Source organism: Somniosus microcephalus, chromosome 6, assembly GCF_052327205.1.
Source record: "Somniosus microcephalus isolate GS21.2 chromosome 6, FLI_Smic_1.0, whole genome shotgun sequence".
Lineage (NCBI taxonomy): Eukaryota > Metazoa > Chordata > Chondrichthyes > Squaliformes > Somniosidae > Somniosus > Somniosus microcephalus.
In genome coordinates, this window is record NC_140992.1 from 9,829,614 (window position 1) to 9,849,911 (window position 20,298).

At 49.0% G+C, this 20,298-nt stretch overlaps 1 protein-coding gene across 2 annotated transcripts in view; it reads right to left on the bottom strand.

The window, feature by feature from the left end:
• Window positions 1–20,298, bottom strand: part of fgf12a (fibroblast growth factor 12a) — a 423,417-nt gene that overhangs the window by 285,438 nt on the left and 117,681 nt on the right. The window contains exon 1 of one of the 2 annotated variants that reach the window (XM_085989694.1): window positions 1,414–1,696. The exons of the other annotated variant lie outside the window; for it this stretch is intronic. Coding sequence (XP_085845820.1) covers window positions 1,414–1,507 — 94 coding nt within the window. The 5' untranslated portion in view covers window positions 1,508–1,696. Of the gene's footprint in view, window positions 1–1,413; window positions 1,697–20,298 lie in introns of those variants that run through there. 2 annotated transcript variants of the gene reach the window in all.

Sequence of the window (20,298 nt, forward strand, 5' to 3'; positions counted from 1 at the left end):
AGAATTCTCTCCCACAAACACTGACCCATTCCCAGAATTCTCTCCCGCAAACACTGAACCATTCCCAGAATTCTCTCCCGCAAACACTGACCCATTCCCGGAATTCTCTCCCACAAACACTGACCCATTCCCGGGACTCTCTCCCATAAACACTGATCCATTCCCGGGACGCTCACCCTCAAACACTGGCCCATTCCCGGGATTCTCTCCCACAAACACTGGCCCAATCCTGAGATTCTTTCCCTCAAACACTGGCCCATTCCCGGGATTCTCTCCCACAAACACTGGCCCATCCCCGGGATTCCCTCCCGCAAAGACTGACCCATTCCCGAGATTCTCTCCTCCAAATACTGACACATTCCCCAGGGAACCGCATGTAAATCTTAACACGCTCGCAGGAAGACTGACATTCTCCTGGAGACTCCCTCAAATACCGAGTTACTCCTGGAGAGTAATTCCCCAGCCTCCATGATCCGGCTTCCGAAATACAGCATCAGGTACCATCAACACAGAAACTCTTTATTCGCGTACAATTTCAGGGATAGGAGTGGGAGTGAGATGGGGCAGAGGATGGAGATGAGGAGCGGGGATGGGGATAGGATGGATTGGGAATGGGACGGGGAAAGAGAGTGGGGTTGGGGAAGGGGATAGGAGGATGAGGAGGAGTGGGATGGAGGTGAGGTGTGGACTGGGGATGGGCGAGTGGGATGGGGAGAGTGATTTGGAGAGGGATGGGAGAAGTGGGGGGTGGGAATGGGATGAGGTGTGGAAATGGGGATGTGGAGGAGTGGGATTGGGAGTAGGATGGGGGTGGGGATAGGGAGTGGGAATGGGGATGGGATGGATTGGGGAGGAATGAGAATGGAGAGTGGGCGTGGGAATGGAGGGGGAGGGAGTGAGATGGGATGGATTGGGGACGGACTGGGAATAGGATGGGGAGTGGGAATGGGATGAGGAATGGGGATGGGATGAGGAATGGGGATGGGGAATGGAGGGTGGGAAGGGATGGATTGGAATGGGGATAGGGAGTGGGATTGGGGATGGGGATGAGGAGGGGGAATGGGGATAGGGAGTGGGATGGGATGAGGAGGGGGAATGGGGATAGGGAGTGGGATGGGATGAGGAGGGGGAATGGGGATAGGGAGTGGGATGGGATGAGGAGGGGGAATGGGGATAGCGAGTGGGATGGGATGAGCAGGGGGAATGGGGATAGGGAGTGGGATGGGATGAGGAGTGGGATGGGATGGGATGGGATGGGATGAGGAGGGGGAATGGGGATAGCGAGTGGGATGGGATGAGGAGGGGGAATGGGGATAGGGAGTGGGATGGGGATAGGATGGGATGAGGAGGGGGATGGATTGGGAATGGGGACGGGACTTTCCGCTGGAGCTGGAGTTTGTGGCTGAGACTCACCGCGGGGTTTGGAGCTCGGCTTCCGGGGCTTCCCACAGAGACACTGCAGCATAAGCGCTCCCTTCCTCAGGATTAAACTCCTCACAATCCTCATTGGATTCCGTTTGGTTGGGTTTTGTTTTAAAAGGGCGGGGAGGAGAGGGGGGGAGGTGGAGGGGGAAAAAGAGATGCCGGCAAAAAAAAATTACAAATTAAAAATTACTTTAACAAAAAGGTGAGCGCTGGTGTGAGCGGGCGGAGCGAGGAACCGAACCTCCAGCCCGGGCTCCGGCTCTCGGCGACACTCGGAAGAGCTCGGCTCAGGACTCGGGAGAAAAGTCGGGAAAGCCCTATTAAAGGGAAATGCCAGCAAATTGAAGGAGGTGGCTGGAATGGAAATACAAAAAGTGGTCAGGAAAAATTCCGAGAAATTTGATCAACTCTTGTATGTGCGGTTTTTTTTCCTCTCCAACAACTTCCTAGATTGTTGTACTCCAGAGACTTGAGCACAAAAATCCAGGCTGACGCTCCCAGTGCAGTGCTGAGGGAGTGCCGCACTGTCGGAGGTGCCGTCTTTCGGATGAGGCGTTAAACCGAGGCCCCGTCTGCCCTCTCGGGTGGACGTAAACGATCCCGCAGCCACTATTTCGAAGAGCAGGGGAGTTCTCCCGGGTGTCCTGGGGCCAATATTTATCCCTCAATCAACATCACTAAAAACAGATTATCTGGTTATTATCTCATTGCTGTTTGTGGGGGCTTGCTGTGTGCAAATTGGATGCCGCATTTCTGACATTGCAACAGTGACTACACTTCAGAAAGTATTTTATTGACTGTAAAGCGCTTTGGGACGTCCGGTGGTCGTGAAAGGCGCTACAGAAATGCAAGTCTTTCTTTCTTTCCCCCCTCCATCCCACTCCTTTAAAGACGCTGATCCCTCAATTTCCTCACTCAACTGCCCCGTTCTTGTGTGAGCCCAGACAGTGTGTAGCAGTAGGCTATTTTTCCATGAAGGGCATCACAGGTTTCTTACATTATTTACAACAGTGATTAGCATGCCCTCCCAAACCCGCGACCCCCGCCACCTAGGGGAACAAGGGCAGCAGGTGCATGGGAACACCATCATCTCCAAGTTTCCCTCCGAGTCACACACCATCCTGACTTGGAAATATATCGTCGTTCCTTCATCGTCGCTGGGTCAAAATCCTGGAACTCCCTCCCTAACAGCACTGTGGGAGCACCTTCACCACACGGACTGCAGCGGTTCAAGAAGGCGGCTCACCACCACCTTCTCAAAGGCAACTAGGGATGGGCAATAAATGCTGGCCTTGCCAGCGATGCCCACATCCCCAGACTGAATTTAAAATAACATTTCAAAAGTACTTCATTGGCTGTAAAGTGCTTTGGGACGTCCTGAGCTCATGAAAAGCACTATAGAAATGCAAGTCTTTTCTTTGTGACAGCGGAGTCCAATTCTGTCCTCACCCATGCCTGTCCATGCACTCACACGTATGTAGGCACTCATACATGCACACGCGTGCACCAATGTTCCCCTAATTTTTTTTGTTGGGTGCGCAGTCCCTTTAATGGGCTGCGCAGCACACTCAAAATTTTGCGCATGAAATCTCCAATTGAAAAGCTGGTAAGCGGCCTGCGCGGGACCTCCATACAGCTGTGCGGCCATGCAGCATAGCGGGAACGTTGATGTGCACAGACACGCACATGCACACGCACACACACACATAATCCTGCAAATCCATTGGCAGGACAGGCGCACCAACGTCAGTGTTCTCGCTCAGGCCAACATCCCCAGCATCGAAGCTTTGACCACGCTCGATCAGCTCCGATGGACGGGCCACAGCGTCCGCATGCCCGATACGAGACTCCCAAAGCAAGCGCTCTACCCGGAGCTCCGACACGGCAAGAAAGCCCCAGGTGGGCAGAGGAAACGCTTCAAGGACAACCTCAAAGCCTCCTTGAAAAAGTGCAACATCCCCACCGACACCTGGGAATCCCTGGCCCAAGACCGCACAAAGTGGAGGAGAAGCATCCGGGAAGGCCGAACACCTCGAGTCTCTTCGCCGGGAGCAAGCAGAAGCCAAGCGCAGGCAGCGGAAGGAGCGCACGTCAACCCAAGCACCCCACCCACCCGCCCCTTCAACCACCGTCTGCCCCACCTGTGACAGAGACTGTAGGTCCCACATTGGACTCATCAGTCACCTGAGAACTCATTTTTAGTGTGGAAGTAAGTCATCCTCGGTTCCGAGGGACTGCCTAAGAAGAAGTAGAAGATAATCCTTCTTTCCAGCCAGGGTCACTGGACAGGGATCAGGAGCAGGAGCCCGGGCTGATGATCCCCTCCATAGCGACACACTTCCGTTCTCCTCATGCTGGGTTTCACACTGGCTCCTGATACTCTGCACAGAACCTGGGATCTTGCTGCTCGATCAGGCTCAGCTCCTCATGGCTTTAGGCTGAACGCTCTCCCACTGTGATTATGATGCAGATAGACATGGTGGGTTAGATGAAGAGGGATGGGAGGAGGATCAGCTGGGGCATAAACGCCGGCATAGACTTGTTGGTCCAATGTGTTTCTGTGTTGTAATTCTTTAAATAAAGTTTTAGCCGCCTTTTTTGAACTATAATAGTTACCTGCAAACAAAAGCAATTGGAAAGATGCTGCGGATGACCGGTACTTAAATGTGGGCAACCCCAGCAACTTGGGGAAACCTTTAAGGGGCTGCGTGGACCATCAACAGTTTCGCGCAGAAATTTAAGATTGGAAAAGCAGGTTCCGGGCGGTGCGGCACTGGCAGAGAGGGCGGTGGAGCTTCGAGGCAACGTTCCTTGGAATACCGGCTTAGACATTGTCAGTCGTGGTTCAGTGGTCTGAGTCAGAAGGTCATGGGTTCAAGTCCCACTCCAGAGATTTGAGCCAATAATCCAGGCCGACACTCCCAGTGCCAGTGCTGAGGGAGTGCCGCACTGTCGGAGGTGCCATATTTCGGATAAGACTTTAAACTGATGCCCCGTCTGCTCTCTCAGGTGGACGTAAAAGATCCCACGGCCACTATTTCGAAGAAGAGCAGGGGAGTTCTCCCCGGTGTCCTGGGGCCAATATTTATCCCTCAATCAACATCACTAAAACATATTATCTGGTCGTTATAACATTGCTGTTTGTGGGAGCTTCCTGCGCGCAAATTGGCTGCCGCGTTTCCCGCATTACAACAGTGACTACACTTTAAAAGTACTTCATTGGCTGTAAAGTGCTTTGATACGTCCGTTGGTCGTGAAAGGCGCTATATAAATGCAAGTCTTTCTTTCAGTATTCTAAGAAGTGTAATAAAAGATTAAAGGAAAAAATTATTTAGGGCAAATGACTTCTGTTATAAATCTCATCATTCATCAAGAAACTACTTATGAAATAATGCTGGACGGCCAGCTGGTGGCGCCATCCAAGGAGTATAAATACTCGGGCGTGGGCCCCAGCTTGCCAGGGACATTTTGTAAGACAGGAACTAGTGAAGTACAACTAGACCTCCATGTTCTGAAACAAGTTGATTAAAGCCTTGCTTTATACTCAAACCAAGTGTGTAGTGAGTTTTATTATGTCAACTTCTGTACAAAAAGACTTGCATTTCTATAGCGCCTTTCACATCCTCTGGACATCCCAAAGTGCTTCACTGCCAATGAATTACTTTTGTGAAATGCGGTCACTGTTGAAGCCAATCTGTATCCAGCAAGATCCCACAAAACAGCGAATGAGATACCACGATACATTAATCTGTTTTGGGTGTTGGAAGACTTTTGACAAGGACCCCCTGAACAGCTGAACTCCCTGCGTGCCCTTGAATAGTCTAGACAGGATTTTTTGCACCCACCTGACCAGGGAGATGGGCCTCAGTTTAACAGTCTCAGCTATAGGACGGTGTCTCCAACAAGACAGCACTCCCTCAGTACTGGAGAGGGGCTTGAAGACGTGCCTTCAGCTGGCTAAGCCCTAAGCACTAGAATTCCCTCCCTAAACCTCTCCGCCTCTCTACCTCCCTCTCATCCTATAAGTCGCTCCTTACAACCTTTCTCTTTGACCAAGCGTTTGGTTACCTGTCCTAATATCTCTTTCTTTGTCAATTATTGTCTGTTTACGCTCATGTGAAGGGCTTTGCGACATTTTACTTAGTTAAAGGCGCTATATAAATGCAAGTTGAAACCCTCCCCCCCCCTCATCTGTTTGATAACGAATATATGAGATAACAGCCAACATGTCGTGTGTTTTACACTTCACCGGAGCAACCAGAGAGGGGGCAAATTCCAATCTAACAGGTCTCCACAACACTAGGTAAGCTGGGTGTCATCAGTAATATCTATAACCTGCTGCAGCCCCTACAACCCACCGCGATCTCTGTGCTCCTCCAATTCTGGCCTCTTGAACATCCCCGATTTTAATCGCTCCACCATTGGCGGCCGTGCCTTCAGCTGCCTGGGCCCCGAGCTCTGGAATTCCCTCCCTAAACCTCTCCGCCTCTCTCCCCTCCTTTAAAACATTCCTTAAAACCCAACCTCTTTGACTAAGCTTTTAATCAAATGTCCTAATGTCTCCTTATGTGTCTTGGTGTCAATTTTTGTTTGATAATCGCTCCTGTGAAGCGCCTTGGGGCGTTTTACTACATTAAAGGCGCTGTATAAATACACGTCGTTGTTGTTGTTGTTGTAGTCATGAATAAACTTTTGTGTCCGTTTTTGTTCCCTCCCCTTCTGGAAGCATTGACTCCTCAATAGGGACCAGTTCCACCGGTGTCAGTTGTCCTGGAGTTCCTCATCCAAGTGGTCATCATCCGTGTAGGAGCCCAGTGCCCGGAAGCACAGGAGGGTACAACACACGAGTCCAAACCTATCCGCACACTACTTCTAACTTCAGCACTTCCCATGAGGGGGGTCTATTTTTTTATTAATCTTTCTCAATGTGTGGGCGACGCTGGCACAGCCCGCATTTATTGCCCATCCCCAGTTGCCCTTGAGAAAGTGGGAAGATTTCCTCCGGCCACACATTTTATAATGTCACGAACACAGAAACAAGAAGTCGTCCCGCCATGTTTATGACATCACTAAGATGCAACGACTGGAGGAAATCATCCTGAGACATTCCTTAAAACCTGACGTAATAAATCTCACTACACACTTGGTTTGAGTATAAAGCAAGGCTTTAATCAACTTGTTTCAGAACATGGAGGTCTAGTTGTACTTCACTAGCTCCTTGTCTTACAAAATGTCCCTGGCAAGCTGGGGCCCACGCCCGAGTATTTATACTCCTTGGACGGTGTAATGTATGTACCTTTAAGGGGGGAACTACTTTCTACAGCCCATGTATACTGTAGTACCGGCAGTGACCACACCTGTATATAATGCTGAGTAGTAATCTGTTGTTTCAGTTGCAGTCTGAGCCACGTTGAGTAAACACCGTTGTACCGTTCTCCGCAGTCTGTGTCTGATTATTACACGGACGTAACAGTGGCGACGAGGCAGGTTCGAACCTACCTGCAACTCTGCATCACGTCCCGGGGATTCATTCCTGGAGATCAGTGGATTGGAGGTCAAGGCCAGAGACTCGGGCGTCGACCACGGGCAACCGCCCAGTCATCCAGCAGAGACTCGAGAATTGCGGGGGAGGCTGTCGAGAGCCAGGCTTCGCTTTCCAGTCGAGGTGGTCCAGCGAAACGGGCTGGCAACAGGTAGTGCGCAGACTCTTCCCGGACGGCGGCGGGCTAGAGCTCGACCGAGCGGCACAGCAAAGGGCCGAGCAGCGTCGACGGGGAGAGAGAGAGAGAGGGCAGAGCGCACAGGGCGCAGCCGGTGTTCAGGGGCCGAGCAGTGTCGGAGAGAGGGAGAGAGAGAAGCGTGCGAAACCTACAGGGCGCCGCCATTGCCACGAGAACCGCCGGGAGCGGCATCGGCAGCAGCGGGGGAGGAAGGAAAGCGCGGGAGACGCCATTTTAAGCCATTGGGAGACGCCATTTTAAACCACACCCAAAATGCCGAAGAGTGGCAGTATCACCGCATTTGACAATGAAGTCGAAGATTGGACTACATATGTCGAACGAATAGAGGTGTACTGCAAGGCAAATGAGGTGTTAGATGACAAGAAAGCGTCGGTATTGTTAAATTTAATGGGTGCAAAGACGTATGGTTTATTACGAAATCTAGTAACCCCAACGAAGCCAATGGAAAAGAGTTTTGAAGACATAGTAACGATACTAAAGGAACATTTAAACCCCACACCGCTGCTGATAGCAGAAAGATTCAAGTTTCACAAACGGAACCAGCATAAGGATGAAAGCAATGCAGATTATTTAACAGAACTGCGCAAACTATCGAAACACTGCCAGTTTGGAGCGGGACTGGCAGATACCTTAAGGGACAAGTTTGTGTGTGGGCTTCAAAGTGAAGGAACCCAGAAACAGCTTTTATCTGAAAAGGACCTTACGCTGGAAAAGGCTTTCAGCATTGCGGTATCATATGAAGCAGCAGCACGGGGCGCTGCAGAGATACAACAGAGACCGCAAGAATATGGCACAAACGAAATGTCATATGGAACAGAGAAGTGCTATCGCTGCGGCAGAACAACACATGACCAGAATGATTGCTGGTTCAAAGATAAAGTGTGCAGACAGTGTGGAAAAGTAGGACACATAGCACGAGTCTGCAGGTCGGGAAAGAAAACCAGCAATAAGAAACCGACCAAAGGGAAGTACAAGAAGGTACATAAGGTAACGGAGAATAGTTCAGACGAACAAAAGAGTGATAACGACTCCGAAAGCAGGGAACTGAGTTGTCTGAAACTACATAATGTGATCACAACGGAGGATCACCGAACCATTTGGGTCACTCTCAAGATAGCAGGAGTCCAGGTAAAGATGGAATTGGACACAGGATCAGCTCTAACAGTCATAAACTGACGGGACGACGAGCGGCTATTCTCACACATACCCTTGAGAGACACAAAAATTATTTTGAAGACGTACGCGGGGCAAAAAGTCTACCCCAAAGGAAAAATAAGGGTGACCGTTATATATAACGGTAAGGAAACACCAAAACTAGACCTGTATGTATTGCAAGATGGAGGACCACCATTACTGGGACGTGAATGGATCTGGAAAATACAACTGGATTGGCATTCCATACAGGCACTGGCTGTGGCTGACAAAAAGGATGACGACATCACACCTGAGCGACTGTCAAAGATCCTAACTGACGCGAAAGAAGTGTTCCAGCAAGGACTCGGAACACTAAAAGGCATGACAGTGACGATTAAAATTGAAGAAAACGCAAGCCCAAAATTTTTTAAGGCCAGACCGGTACCTTATGCGATCCGCCCAGCTGTCGAAGCAGAGCTGGAGAGTCTGGAACGTTCAGGTGTACTGTCCAAGGTAGACTGGAGCGAGTGGGCTACACCCATCGTCCCTGTGATGAAAAAGTCGTTGAGCAGCACGCCTGGGGAACCAAGGAAGGTTCGCATCTGTGGGGACTTTAAGGTAACAGTGAACCCAGTCCTTCACACCGTACAATATCCACTTCCGCGGATTGAAGATATTTTCGCCTCGCTATCTGGAGGGAAACACTTCACTAAGATTGATCTGGCCCAGGCGTATCTGCAAATGGAGGTAGAAGAAGCATCAAAAAAATACCTCACAATCAACACCCATAAAGGTCTCTACCAATACAACCGGCTGGTATTTGGGGTAGCATCAGCTCCTGCTATTTGGCAAAGGGCAATGGAACAAGTCCTGCAAGGGATCCCAGGGACCTAGTGTTATTTGGACGACATCCTAGTCATGGGCGAAAATGACAGTGATCACCTTGCCAACCTGGAGCAGGTGCTCATTAGATTGCAGGAATATGGGCTCCGAGCTAACCGCCCCAAATGCGAGTTTTTTAGAAAACAGATCTTGTATTGTGGCCACGTTATCGATAAAGAGGGGTTACATAAGTCCCCAGAGAAGATCGAGGCAGTAGTCAAGGCTCCAGCACCGGAAAATGTGTCACAACTGAGGTCGTTCCTCGGGCTGGTAAACTACTACCATAAGCTCTTGCCAAATTTGTCTACAATACTGCACCCACTGAACACCCTACTGCAAACTGGGGTGCCATGGAAGTGGAATGACAAATGTAGACGAGCTTTCCAGAAGGGCAAAACACTAGTCACATCGAAAGAGGTATTGGCCCATTACAACCCAGCATTACCAATTCGGTTGGCATGTGATGCGTCACCCTACGGCATTGGAGCGGTGCTGTCGCACAAATTCTCGGACAGCTCAAAGAGGCCAATAGCCTTTGCGTCACGATCACTAACCTCAGCCGAGTGTAACTACGCCCAGATTGACAGGGAGGCACTCAGCCTAGTGTGGGGAGTGAAAAGGTTCAATCACTATCTGCACGGGCAGAAATTCACCTTGCTGACTGATCACCAGCCTCTTGTCTCCATTTTTAATCCGATGAAGGGCGTTCCGGTGATGACTGCGCAATGACTACAAAGATGGTCACTTTTTCTAGGGGCGCACCACTATGAGATTGAATATAAGGGCACGAAACAGCATGGAAATGCTGATGGGCTATCACGCCTGCCACTGCCTACTGCGGAGGAAGCACCAGCAGTGGATCCTGTCGAAATATTCCATTCGACTATAGTTGAATACCTACCGGTAACTAACGCTTGTATCGAAAAGGAAACCCGAAATGACCCGACACTGTCTCAGGTATATGATTTGACGGTGAAGGGATGGCCAGCATATGGCGACTCACTGTTTCCAGCATTCTCGACAAGGAGAGAACAGCTGTCAGTGTGCCGGGGGACCTTGATGTGTGGATCCCGAGTGGTAATTCCACCCAAGTTAAGGGATAGAGTGCTCAATGAGCTTCATGAGGGTCATCTGGGAGGGGTAAAAATGAAAAGCCTAGCCAGGGCTTATGTGTGGTGGCCGGGAATCGATAAACAAATCGAGGACCTGACCAAGAGCTGCTCAGGATGCCAGAAAGTCCAAAATGCACCACCACAGGCCCCTCTACACCCATGGGAGTGGCCCTCATCTCCATGGCAACGGGTGCATATTGATTTTGCTGGTCCATTCATGGACTCGATGTTTTTAATCGCCGTGGATGCGCACTCGAAATGGCCTGAGGTCATCAAAATGTCCTCCACCACCACGGAGAAAACTATTGCAGTCCTACGGACCATTTTTGCCAGGAATGGCTTGCCAGAACAGATTTACTCCGACAACGGACCACAGTTTGTGTCCGAAGAGTTCCGGAGGTTCTTGAAAAAGAATGGGGTAAGGCATCACACATCCGCCCCGTATCATCCAGCCACAAATGGATTGGCTGAGAGGTTCGTACAAACCTTTAAGAAGGCAATAAAGGCCATGTACAATGACAACATTCCATTGCAGCACAAGGTGGACAATTTCCTGTTCGCCTACCGGAATGCGACACATGCAGTCACCAACCAGGCCCCAGCCATGATGTTCTTTAACCGAAGGTTAAGATCTCGCCTGGATTTGCTAAGACCAAACGTATGAAGAGATGCTGAGAGTAAGCAATTCCAGCACATCCATGAGAAGCCAACAAGGAGCTTCAATGTAGGGCAACCAGTCTTGGCCCACGACTACCGAACAGAAAAATGGCAGCCAGGAACGATATGCACACGGCAGGGCCCACTAATGTACACAGTGGACGTTGGGGAGAGCATCATGAGACGCCACGCTGACCAGATCCTAGAGTCACAGGAACAAGTCAACCCCATGCCTCGCCCATACGTACCTGGTGATGAACCCGATGTACAGGTCGCATCTACCCCAGAAACAGTAGCATCGGAAGCTGATGAACCAACCGACGACAGGGGGCCAGAATCGCCTCCGCACCAAGAGCAAGACACTCGGGAAAGGCGCTATCCAGAAAGGATCAGGAAGCCTCCCCAAAGACTGAATTTATAAATAGACTATTTTCAGCTAATGTTGCATGTTAAAAGTGTTAATTGTAATTAGTTTGATATTTACTTGTTAAATGAGTGTTATGGTACTGTTAATCTAAAAGGGGAGGAATTGTAATGTATGTACCTTTTAAGGGGGGAACTACTTTCTACAGCTCATGTATACTGTAGTACCGGCAGTGACCACACCTGTATATAACGCTGAGTAGTAATCTGTTGTTTCAGTTGCAGTCTGAGCCATGTTGAGTAAACACCGTTGTACCGTTCTCCGCAGTCTGTGTCTGATTATTACACGGACGTAACAGACGGCGCCACCAGCTGGCCGTCCAGTGTTATTTCATAGGTAGTTTCTCGATGATGAGATTTATGACAAAACCCAACCTCTTTGACCAAGCTTTTAATCAAATGTCCTAATGTCTCCTTATGTGTCTCGGTGTCGAATTGTGTTTGATTATCGCTCCTGTGAAGCGCCTTTACTAGTTTTACTACGTTAAAGGCACTATATAAATACAAGTTGTTGTTGTAGTCATGAATAAACTTTTTTGACGCGGTTTGATTATTCCTGGAGCCTGGGCTCGAGTTCAGCCCAGGCTGCAGGTGAGGGTCCTCACTGGGGCCACTTCGACTGAATTCCGTGCCAATAGGCGGTCTGTAATGGTCTGAATAGAAAGCACCCCAAGACTTGGGCTCGTAATTCTCGTTGAGCGTTTATATCACTTCTCCTCATGGAAACGGTCCTTAGAACTGAAATACTTGTCAGCTGTGGCTCGGTGGGCAGCACTCTCGCCTCTGAGTCAGAAGGTTGTGCGTTCAAGTCCCCACTCCAGAGACTTGAGCACAAATATCTAGGCTGACACTCCCAGTGCAGTGCTGAGGGAGTGCTGCACTGTCGGAGGTGCCGTCTTTCGGATGAGACGTTAAACCGAGTCCCCGTCTGCCCCCTCAGGTGGACGTAAAAGATCCCACGGCCACTATTTTGAAGAAGAGCAGGGGCGTTCTCCCGGGAGTCCTGGGGCCAATATTTATCCCTCAATCAACATCACCAAAAAACAGATTATCTGGTTATTATCACATTGTTGGTTATGGGATCTTGCTGTGCACAAATTGGCTGCCACGCTTCCTAAAATTCAACAGTGACGCCACTTCAGAAAGTACTTCATTGGTTGTAAAGCGCTTTGGGACGCCCCGAGGTTGTAAAAGGCGCTATAGAAATGCAAGTCTTTTTTTTACTGCTCTCCCCCCACCCCCTGATTCCTTCTCTTTTTCTCACTCAACACACTCGCCGATACATGTGTATATTCAGGATTTTGTGACGTTTTTATGAAATACGCCGAAGATTACTCTCCGCTGTCTAAATCCGGGCGGGGGTGTAAAACAGGCATTGCACCCGATCCCCTCGGTTTCCCATCGGGTGGGTTCCGGTTAAAATTGACCCCATTATATCACCCATTCGCTCAGTTCTCCCATGCCCTGGGTCCCAGAGGTGAAAGGGCAGTGTCTAACCCACTGCACTGTTGGGAGACACGGGTAAGAACAGAATAAAATGTAGCTACAGCTCGGAGTGAACCACAGGCAGACAGGAACTCTCTCTCGGTACCAAACCACGTGAGATAAACACCGGCGTCTTTAACATGGCAGGGGCCATGAGAGAAAACATTGCATGATCGATAACCCATTGAAAATGGTGACCTCGGGAATAGGATAATGAGGCTGAGAAAACTGAACACAAAGATGATCGAAGGACTGGGTCACCTAACGTTAGTTTAGAGAGGTCGCTGCGTTCTTTATGAGGGCATTTAGATTAAGAACATAAGAATTATGTAGGCCATACGGCCCCGTGAGCCTGCTCCGCCATTCAATAAGATCATGGTTGATCTCCGACCTCAACTCCACTTTCCCGCCCGATCTCCATGTCCCTCGATTCCCCTAGAGTTCAAAAATCTATCGATCTCAGTCTTGAATATACTCAATGATTCAGATTAATGATTTGTCATCAAGAAAGGTATATTAACCAATGAACTGTAATGGAAATTTGGATCTGACCCAGGAGGATTGAGCAGAGGAATAGTATACTCGGTGGAACATAAGAACATAAGAAATAGGAGCAGGAATAGGCCACTTGGTCCCTCGAGCCTGCTCCGCCATTCAATAAGATCATGGCTGATCTTGGGCTCAAAGCCACTTCCCTCCCGCTCCCCATAACCCTTCACTCCCTTATCTTGCAAAAATCTGTCTATCTCCACCTTAAATGTATTTAATGACCCAGCCTCCACGGCTCTCTGGGGCAGAGAATTCCACAGATTTACGACCCTCTGAGAGAAGAAATTCCTCCTCATCTCAGTTCTAAAAGGGCGACCCTTTATTCTGAAACTATGCCCCCGAGTTCTAGATTTCCCCACGAGGGGAAACATCCTCTCTGCATCTACCCTGTCGGGCCCCCTCAGTATCTTATATGTTTCGATAAGATCACCTCTCATTCTTCTAAATTCCAATGAGTATAGGCCCAACCTGCTCAACCTTTCTTCATAAGTCAACCCCCTCATCTCCGGAATCAACCGAGTGAATCGTCTCAGAACTGCCTTGTTTCCTTGAATCAAGTTCGCTTGATTTGTAAGCACTTCATCTGATTTGGAGGACTGAACTCAAAAGCTTTGCCTGCGACCGCATTGTCTCATCGTCATTTAATCAACTCACATAAATATAACGAGCTCGCTACCAGTGCCACCTGTTCGCCCTCCACCCCTCCCCCAAGTCCCAGGGGTGAGAGGGCAGTATCCAACCCACAGCACCGCCCAGTCTCTCTCTCTCCCCAGCCCACCCCAGATGGGACGGAATAGCACCGTATCATGGGCACGAACTGCAAGGCTGACCCCCTGATCGCAGCCCATTAGGCACTGTGAGGACCCCAAGCCTATTAGCTACGGTACTTAAGGGCTACAGTCAGTGTTCCCTGTGAGTTGCGCTGCTGCGCGCTGCTCCAAGGAACCCGCGCAGCCAGCTCGCCGGCATTTCGATATAAAAACCGTGCATGCGTGGTATTTTGAATGGCCTTAAAGGGGCCGCGCAGGGCCAACAAAAATTACAGGGAACATTAGTTTAAAATGAAATTGTAACTTGTCACCCTGGTAACTAGGGTTGCCAACAGTTCAGGATTGGCCTGGAGTCTCCAGGAATTGAAGATTAATCTCCAGCAACACCCGGGAGAAAAATCAAAAGGGCGTTCAAAAAAAAGTGTTTCTCTTTAAATTTTCTTTGAACACTTTTGTTTATTAATTAATAAAAATATCGAGATGGGGGGAAAAAAAAGACCGACAGTCAAGAGTCATCCAATTGGGCGAGGAAGAGTCTGTTTGCTCTCCGATTGGCCGTGGGAAGGGGCGGGGCACCGCGAGGATGGGCGTGTTGGGTGACCAGTGGCGGGAGTGTGGGGGCGGGGCGGGAGGTCATGTGATGAAACCTCCAGGAATAGGTCCAATCAGAGTTGGCGACCTTAACACGGTAGACAAGTCTACTCTCGACAAATCCACACAGTAAATTGAAAATCTATGTCTATCTAAAGACACTCATTAAAGCCTGCGACTGATTCTCCCAAAGGGCTACAGTTCGCTGAGGGGCAAATAAAGATCATATTTTTAAATATTGAAGTTATTTAGAATATTAGAATATCTGTGACTGGGTACATAGGAAGGTAGGAATGTACAGAACTGAAAAAGACCAAACTGATCAAACTTTCCTACGTAATATCAGTCAGCTTAATTCTTCAAAGGAGCTTAAGCACTTACACGAGAAACATCAGGGGAGTGGGACTAATTGGAGAGCTCTTTCAGAGAGCCGGCACAGGCACAATGGGCCGAATGGCCTCCTTCTGTGTGCTGTAAGAATCTATGATTAACGTTTTAAGCTGATGTTTCAAGCTCGTTATATTTCAGAAGAATGAGTTTTTCTTACTAGGAGTGGGAGTTGAAAGCATCAACCAATCAAATTGGTTGGAGCCCGTCAGAAACAACGAGCCAAATCTAGCTGGAAAACTAACAGTGTGTTAACGACGCACACCGCTGTTAATCCCCTGAACTCGCTGGCTGATTTGCGCATTAAGAGATACGCAGCGAGTCGCGAATCTCCAGAACTTGCTGGTCAATTTACGCCGCTCCCCAGTTAGCTTCTCATAAACGGCATCTCGCCCTCAGCCTCCTCGTGAGTTTTAAGAACTTGCTGGATTTGCACATTAATTGCCCATTAAACTCGCCGCAGAAAGTTCGGGCTGATAATTAAGATTACCCTCTTAACCAGATGATAATTGTTAATGGAATGCTAATCAACCTCTCCGGCCCAGAAAGGGAACCATTTAAATTGTTGAGTCTCATTCCTGCAGGTAGTAAATCGTTGTTAGAGATGTTAAAAATTTCAAATTAAAAATGTTTTCTTACTTTTTGTTTCTGTCTCTCATTCTCTCAAACCAATCTTTCTTTCTCTCTATTTATCTTTTTGTACCTGATTTGACTCTCATTCATCCTATTTCATAGAAACATAGAAGATAGGAGCAGGAGTAGGCCATTCGGCCCCTCGAGCCTGTTCCGCCATTCAATGCGATCATGGCTGATCATCCAAATTCAGTACCCTGTCCCTGCTTTCTCCCCATATCCCTTGATCCCTTTAGCCTTAAGAAATATATCCAACTCCTTCTTGAATATATTTTATGAATTGGCCTCTACTGCCTTCTGTGGTAGAGAATTCCACAGCTTCACCACTCTCTCCATTTCCATCTCCATCGTTCCTCTGTTTCTTTCTCAATGGCGACCCCCACAGGGATGGGGAATTTTATAATAAGGAAGGAACCAGTCTGAATTTGAAAGGTATTTCCAAAGGGCCTCTTACATTTGGGATCTTTCTTTCTTTTGTCAACTGGAGAGGTTGGAGAAGCTGTGCTTGTTCTCCTTAGAGCAAAGAAGGTTAACAGAAGATTTGTTAGAGGTGTTCAAAATCATGAACCGCTTTCATAGAATAAATAAGGAGAAACTGTTTCCAATGGCAGAAGTGTGGGTAACTGGATGACACAGAATTAAGGTAATTGGCAAAAGGACCAGAGGCGACGCGAGGAAAGAAACGATGCAGCGAGTTGTTGTGATCTGGAACGCGCTGCCTGAAAGGGCGGTGGAAGCAGATTCAATAGTAACTTTCAAAAGGGAATTGGATAAATACTTGAATTGGAAAGATTTGCAGGATTATTTGGAAAGAGCAGGGGAATGGGGCTAAATTGGACAGCTCTTTCAAAAGAGCCGGCACAGACACGATGGGCCAAATGGCCGCCTTCTGTACTGTATAAGAACATAAGAAATAGGAGCAGGAATAGGCCACTTGGCCCCTCGAGCCTGCTCCGCCATTCAATAAGATCATGGCTGATCTTGGGCTCAAAGCCATTTCCCTGCCCGCTCCCCATAACCCTTCACTCCCTTATCTTGTAAAAATCTGTCTGTCTCCACCTTAAATGTATTTAATGACCCAGCCTCCACGCCTCTCCGGGGCAGAGAATTCCACAGATTTACGACCCTCTGAGAGAAGAAATTCCTCCTCATCTCAGTTCTATCTATGGAACTATGAACAAGCCTTAAATCTCATTGGTTAAGGAGACAGACTGTTGGTCCCATCATTCGCCCAGGTCCCAGATACCCCATTGCCCTCGCTGCGCCATTATCAGCTCGCAATCCCGGCGGGTTACACCACAAATTATACTCCAGCTAAAGGGCAAGGGGAAAGGTCTAAGTGACGGGCCATGTCGCGAGATGTCCCGCTCCAGCAAGATTTGGCCCAATCAAATCGGTTGCAGGGTGGCACTGGAGACCGTCAGAACCAATCGGATCAGCCAGAGGGTGAGCGTGGAGTTTCCAAAGCCAGCCAACCAATCAGATGTTACTTATCACCACAAACCCGAGGCAGAAAACTTGTAAGACGAGCATCAAGGAACAAGCTCAGCGTCGAAGCACAGTCACAAGGTGAAGACCCATTCCGAATGGGTCCAGATCTTCTTCGATGAGGAGAATAAGAGGTTAGAGCAGGGGAAGATGCAAGGAGTAATGGTCCAAAATTTATAAATAACCTATCAGGCACTAATTAAACAACTAGAACTGTGCTCAAAACATTGTAATAAATTAAAGGAAACCGTGAGAGAGAACAAGGAGTCAAAGGTAGCACTGGGACAGCGATTAGGGGGCTTGAGTGAAATTGCGCACAGCGGACCCTCGGAGCGTCAAGTGCGGTAGAAGAATTTGGGAGTTCGAGGAGAAATTAAAAGTCTGTATTAAATGGGAGTTTAAGAGGTGAGGGAGGGGACCTGAGTAGGACTGGAACAAAGAATGTTCCACATATCCCACGAAAAGGCAGGCATAGCTAGGGCCCATGCGGGTTCCTATAGCAACACCTTTAATTTGGAGGAAGTGAGTGGAGTCAAAGGAGAATTTGTTCAATGTGAGGACAAGTTCAGCCAGGTGAAGGAGGCTGGTGGTGGATGGGGACTGGTTGGGCCTCTGTTCAAGGAAGAAGCGGAGTGCCCTCAGGCCATCCTGGTGGGGGATGGAGGTGTAGAGGGATTGTACGTCCATGGTGAAAAGGAGACGGTTGGGGCCAGGAAACTGGAAACTGTTAAAGTGGCAGAGGGCGTCGGAAGAGTAGCGGATGTAGGTGGGAAGAGACTGGACAAGGGGAGAAAAAATAGAGTCGAGATAGGAAGAGATACGTTCCATGGGGCAAGAACAGGCTGAAACAATGGGTCTACCAGGACAGTCCTGTTTGTGGATCTTGGGAAGGAGGTAGAAGCGGGCTGTGCGGGGTTGGGGGACTATGAGGTTGGCGGCCATGAAGGGAAGATCTCCAAAGGAGATGAGGTCAGTGACAGTCTTGGAAACGATGGCTTGATGTTCGGTAGTGAGGTCATGGTCCAGGGGGAGGTAGGAGGAGGTGTCGGAGAGTTGGCGTTCAGCTTCCGCTAAGTAGAGGTCGGTTCGCCAAACAACAGCACCACCCTTGTCAGCAGGTTTAATGACAATGTTGGGGTTGGATCTGAGAGAACGGAGTTCAGAGGGAGGTAGGTTGGAGTGAGTGAGGGGAGCAGAGAAATTGAGACAGCCGATGTCCCGCCGGCAGTTAGCAATGGAAAGATCTAGAGAGGTTAAGAGGCCAGAGGGAGGAGTCCAGGTAGAACAAGAATTCTGAAAGCGGGAGAAAGGGTCAGCTGTGCGGGGGGCAGACTCCTGGCCAAAGAAGTGGGCACGGAGACGAAGGCGGCGGATAAAGAGCTCAGCGTCGTGCTGAGCTCGAAATTCATTGAGGTGGGGGCATAAGGGGATGAAGCTCAGGCCTTTACCGAGGATTGATCGTTCGGGGTCAGAGAGGGGAAGGTCAGAGGGGATAGTGAAAACACGGCAGGGGGTGAGATTGGAAGAAGGGATGGGGTCAGAGGAAAATGAAGGGGAAGAAGGTTCCGAAGGGGCGTTGGTGTCCAAGTGTTTTGAAGCTTACAATCTTCTTCCGGTACATCGATAACTGCATCGGTGCCGTTTCCTGCTCTCACCCTGAACTAGAAAATTTCATTCACTTTGCTTCCAATTTCCACCCTTCCCTCACCTTCACATGATCCACCTCCGACTCTTCCCTTCCCTTCCTCGACTTCTCTGTCTCCATTTCTGGGGATAAGCTATTGACAAACATTCACTATAAGCCCACTGACTCCCACAGCTACCTGGACTACACTTCCTCCCACCCCGCCTCCTGTAAGGATTCTATTCCATTCTCCCAGTTTCTCTGTCTCCGCCGCATCTGCTCCGACGATGCCACCTTCCACACCAGTGCTTCCGACATGTTTTCCTTTTTCCTCAACAGAGGATTCCCCTCTACTGTGGTTGACACAGCCCTCGACCGTGTCCATTCTATCTCCCGCACTTAAACATAAGAACATAAGAAGTAGGAGCCATACGGCCCCTCGGGCCTGCTCCGCCATTCAATAGGATCATGGCTGATCCGAACCTAGACTCATGTCCGCTTCCCTGCCCGCTCCCCATAACCCTTAATTCCCTTATCAGCTAGGAAACTGTCTATTTCCTTTTAAAATTTATTTAATGTCGCAGCTTCCACAGCTCTCTGAGGTAGCAAATTCCATAGATTTACTACCCTCTGAGTGAAGAAGTTTCTCCTCATCTCAGTTTTGAAAGCACAGCCCCTTATTCTAAGATTATGCCCCCTAGTTCTAGTCTCACCCATCAGTGGAAACATCCTCCCCGCATCCACCCGATCAAGCCCCCTCACAATCTTATATGTTTCGATAAGATTGATGCGCTATCAATTACTCATAAAAGACTGAGAGTTAGAAGAGTAACTAAAGGCTTTTATTAACAACAGAATGGAGGTCTGCCTCGAGTGGTCGACCGGTCCAGGATACCAAGGGCTGGGGAGCAGTCACCTTTATACTAGGACCTGTGGGAGGAGTCAGCCGAGGCATGTCCAGGCATGTACACAGTGGAATACAAACAGGACAAACAGGAATACAAACAGTGGTTTACCACAAAGATCGCCTCTCATTCTTCTGAATTCCAATGAGTAGAGGCCCAACCTACTCAACCTTTCCTCATAAGTCAACCCCCTCATCTCCGGAATCAACCGAGTGAACCTTCTCCGAACTGCCTAGAGAGCTAGTATATCATTTCTTAAATATGGAAACCAAAACTGTACGCAGTATTCCAGGTGTGGCCTCACCAGTACCCTGTATAACTGAAGCAAGACTTCCCTGCTTTTATACTCCATCCCCCTTGCAATAAAAGCCAAGATTCCATTGGCCTTCCTGATCACCTGCTGTACCTGCATACTAACCTTCTGTGTTTCATGCACCAGGACCCCCAGATCCCTTTGTAATGTAGCACTTTGCAGTTTCTTTCCATTTAGAT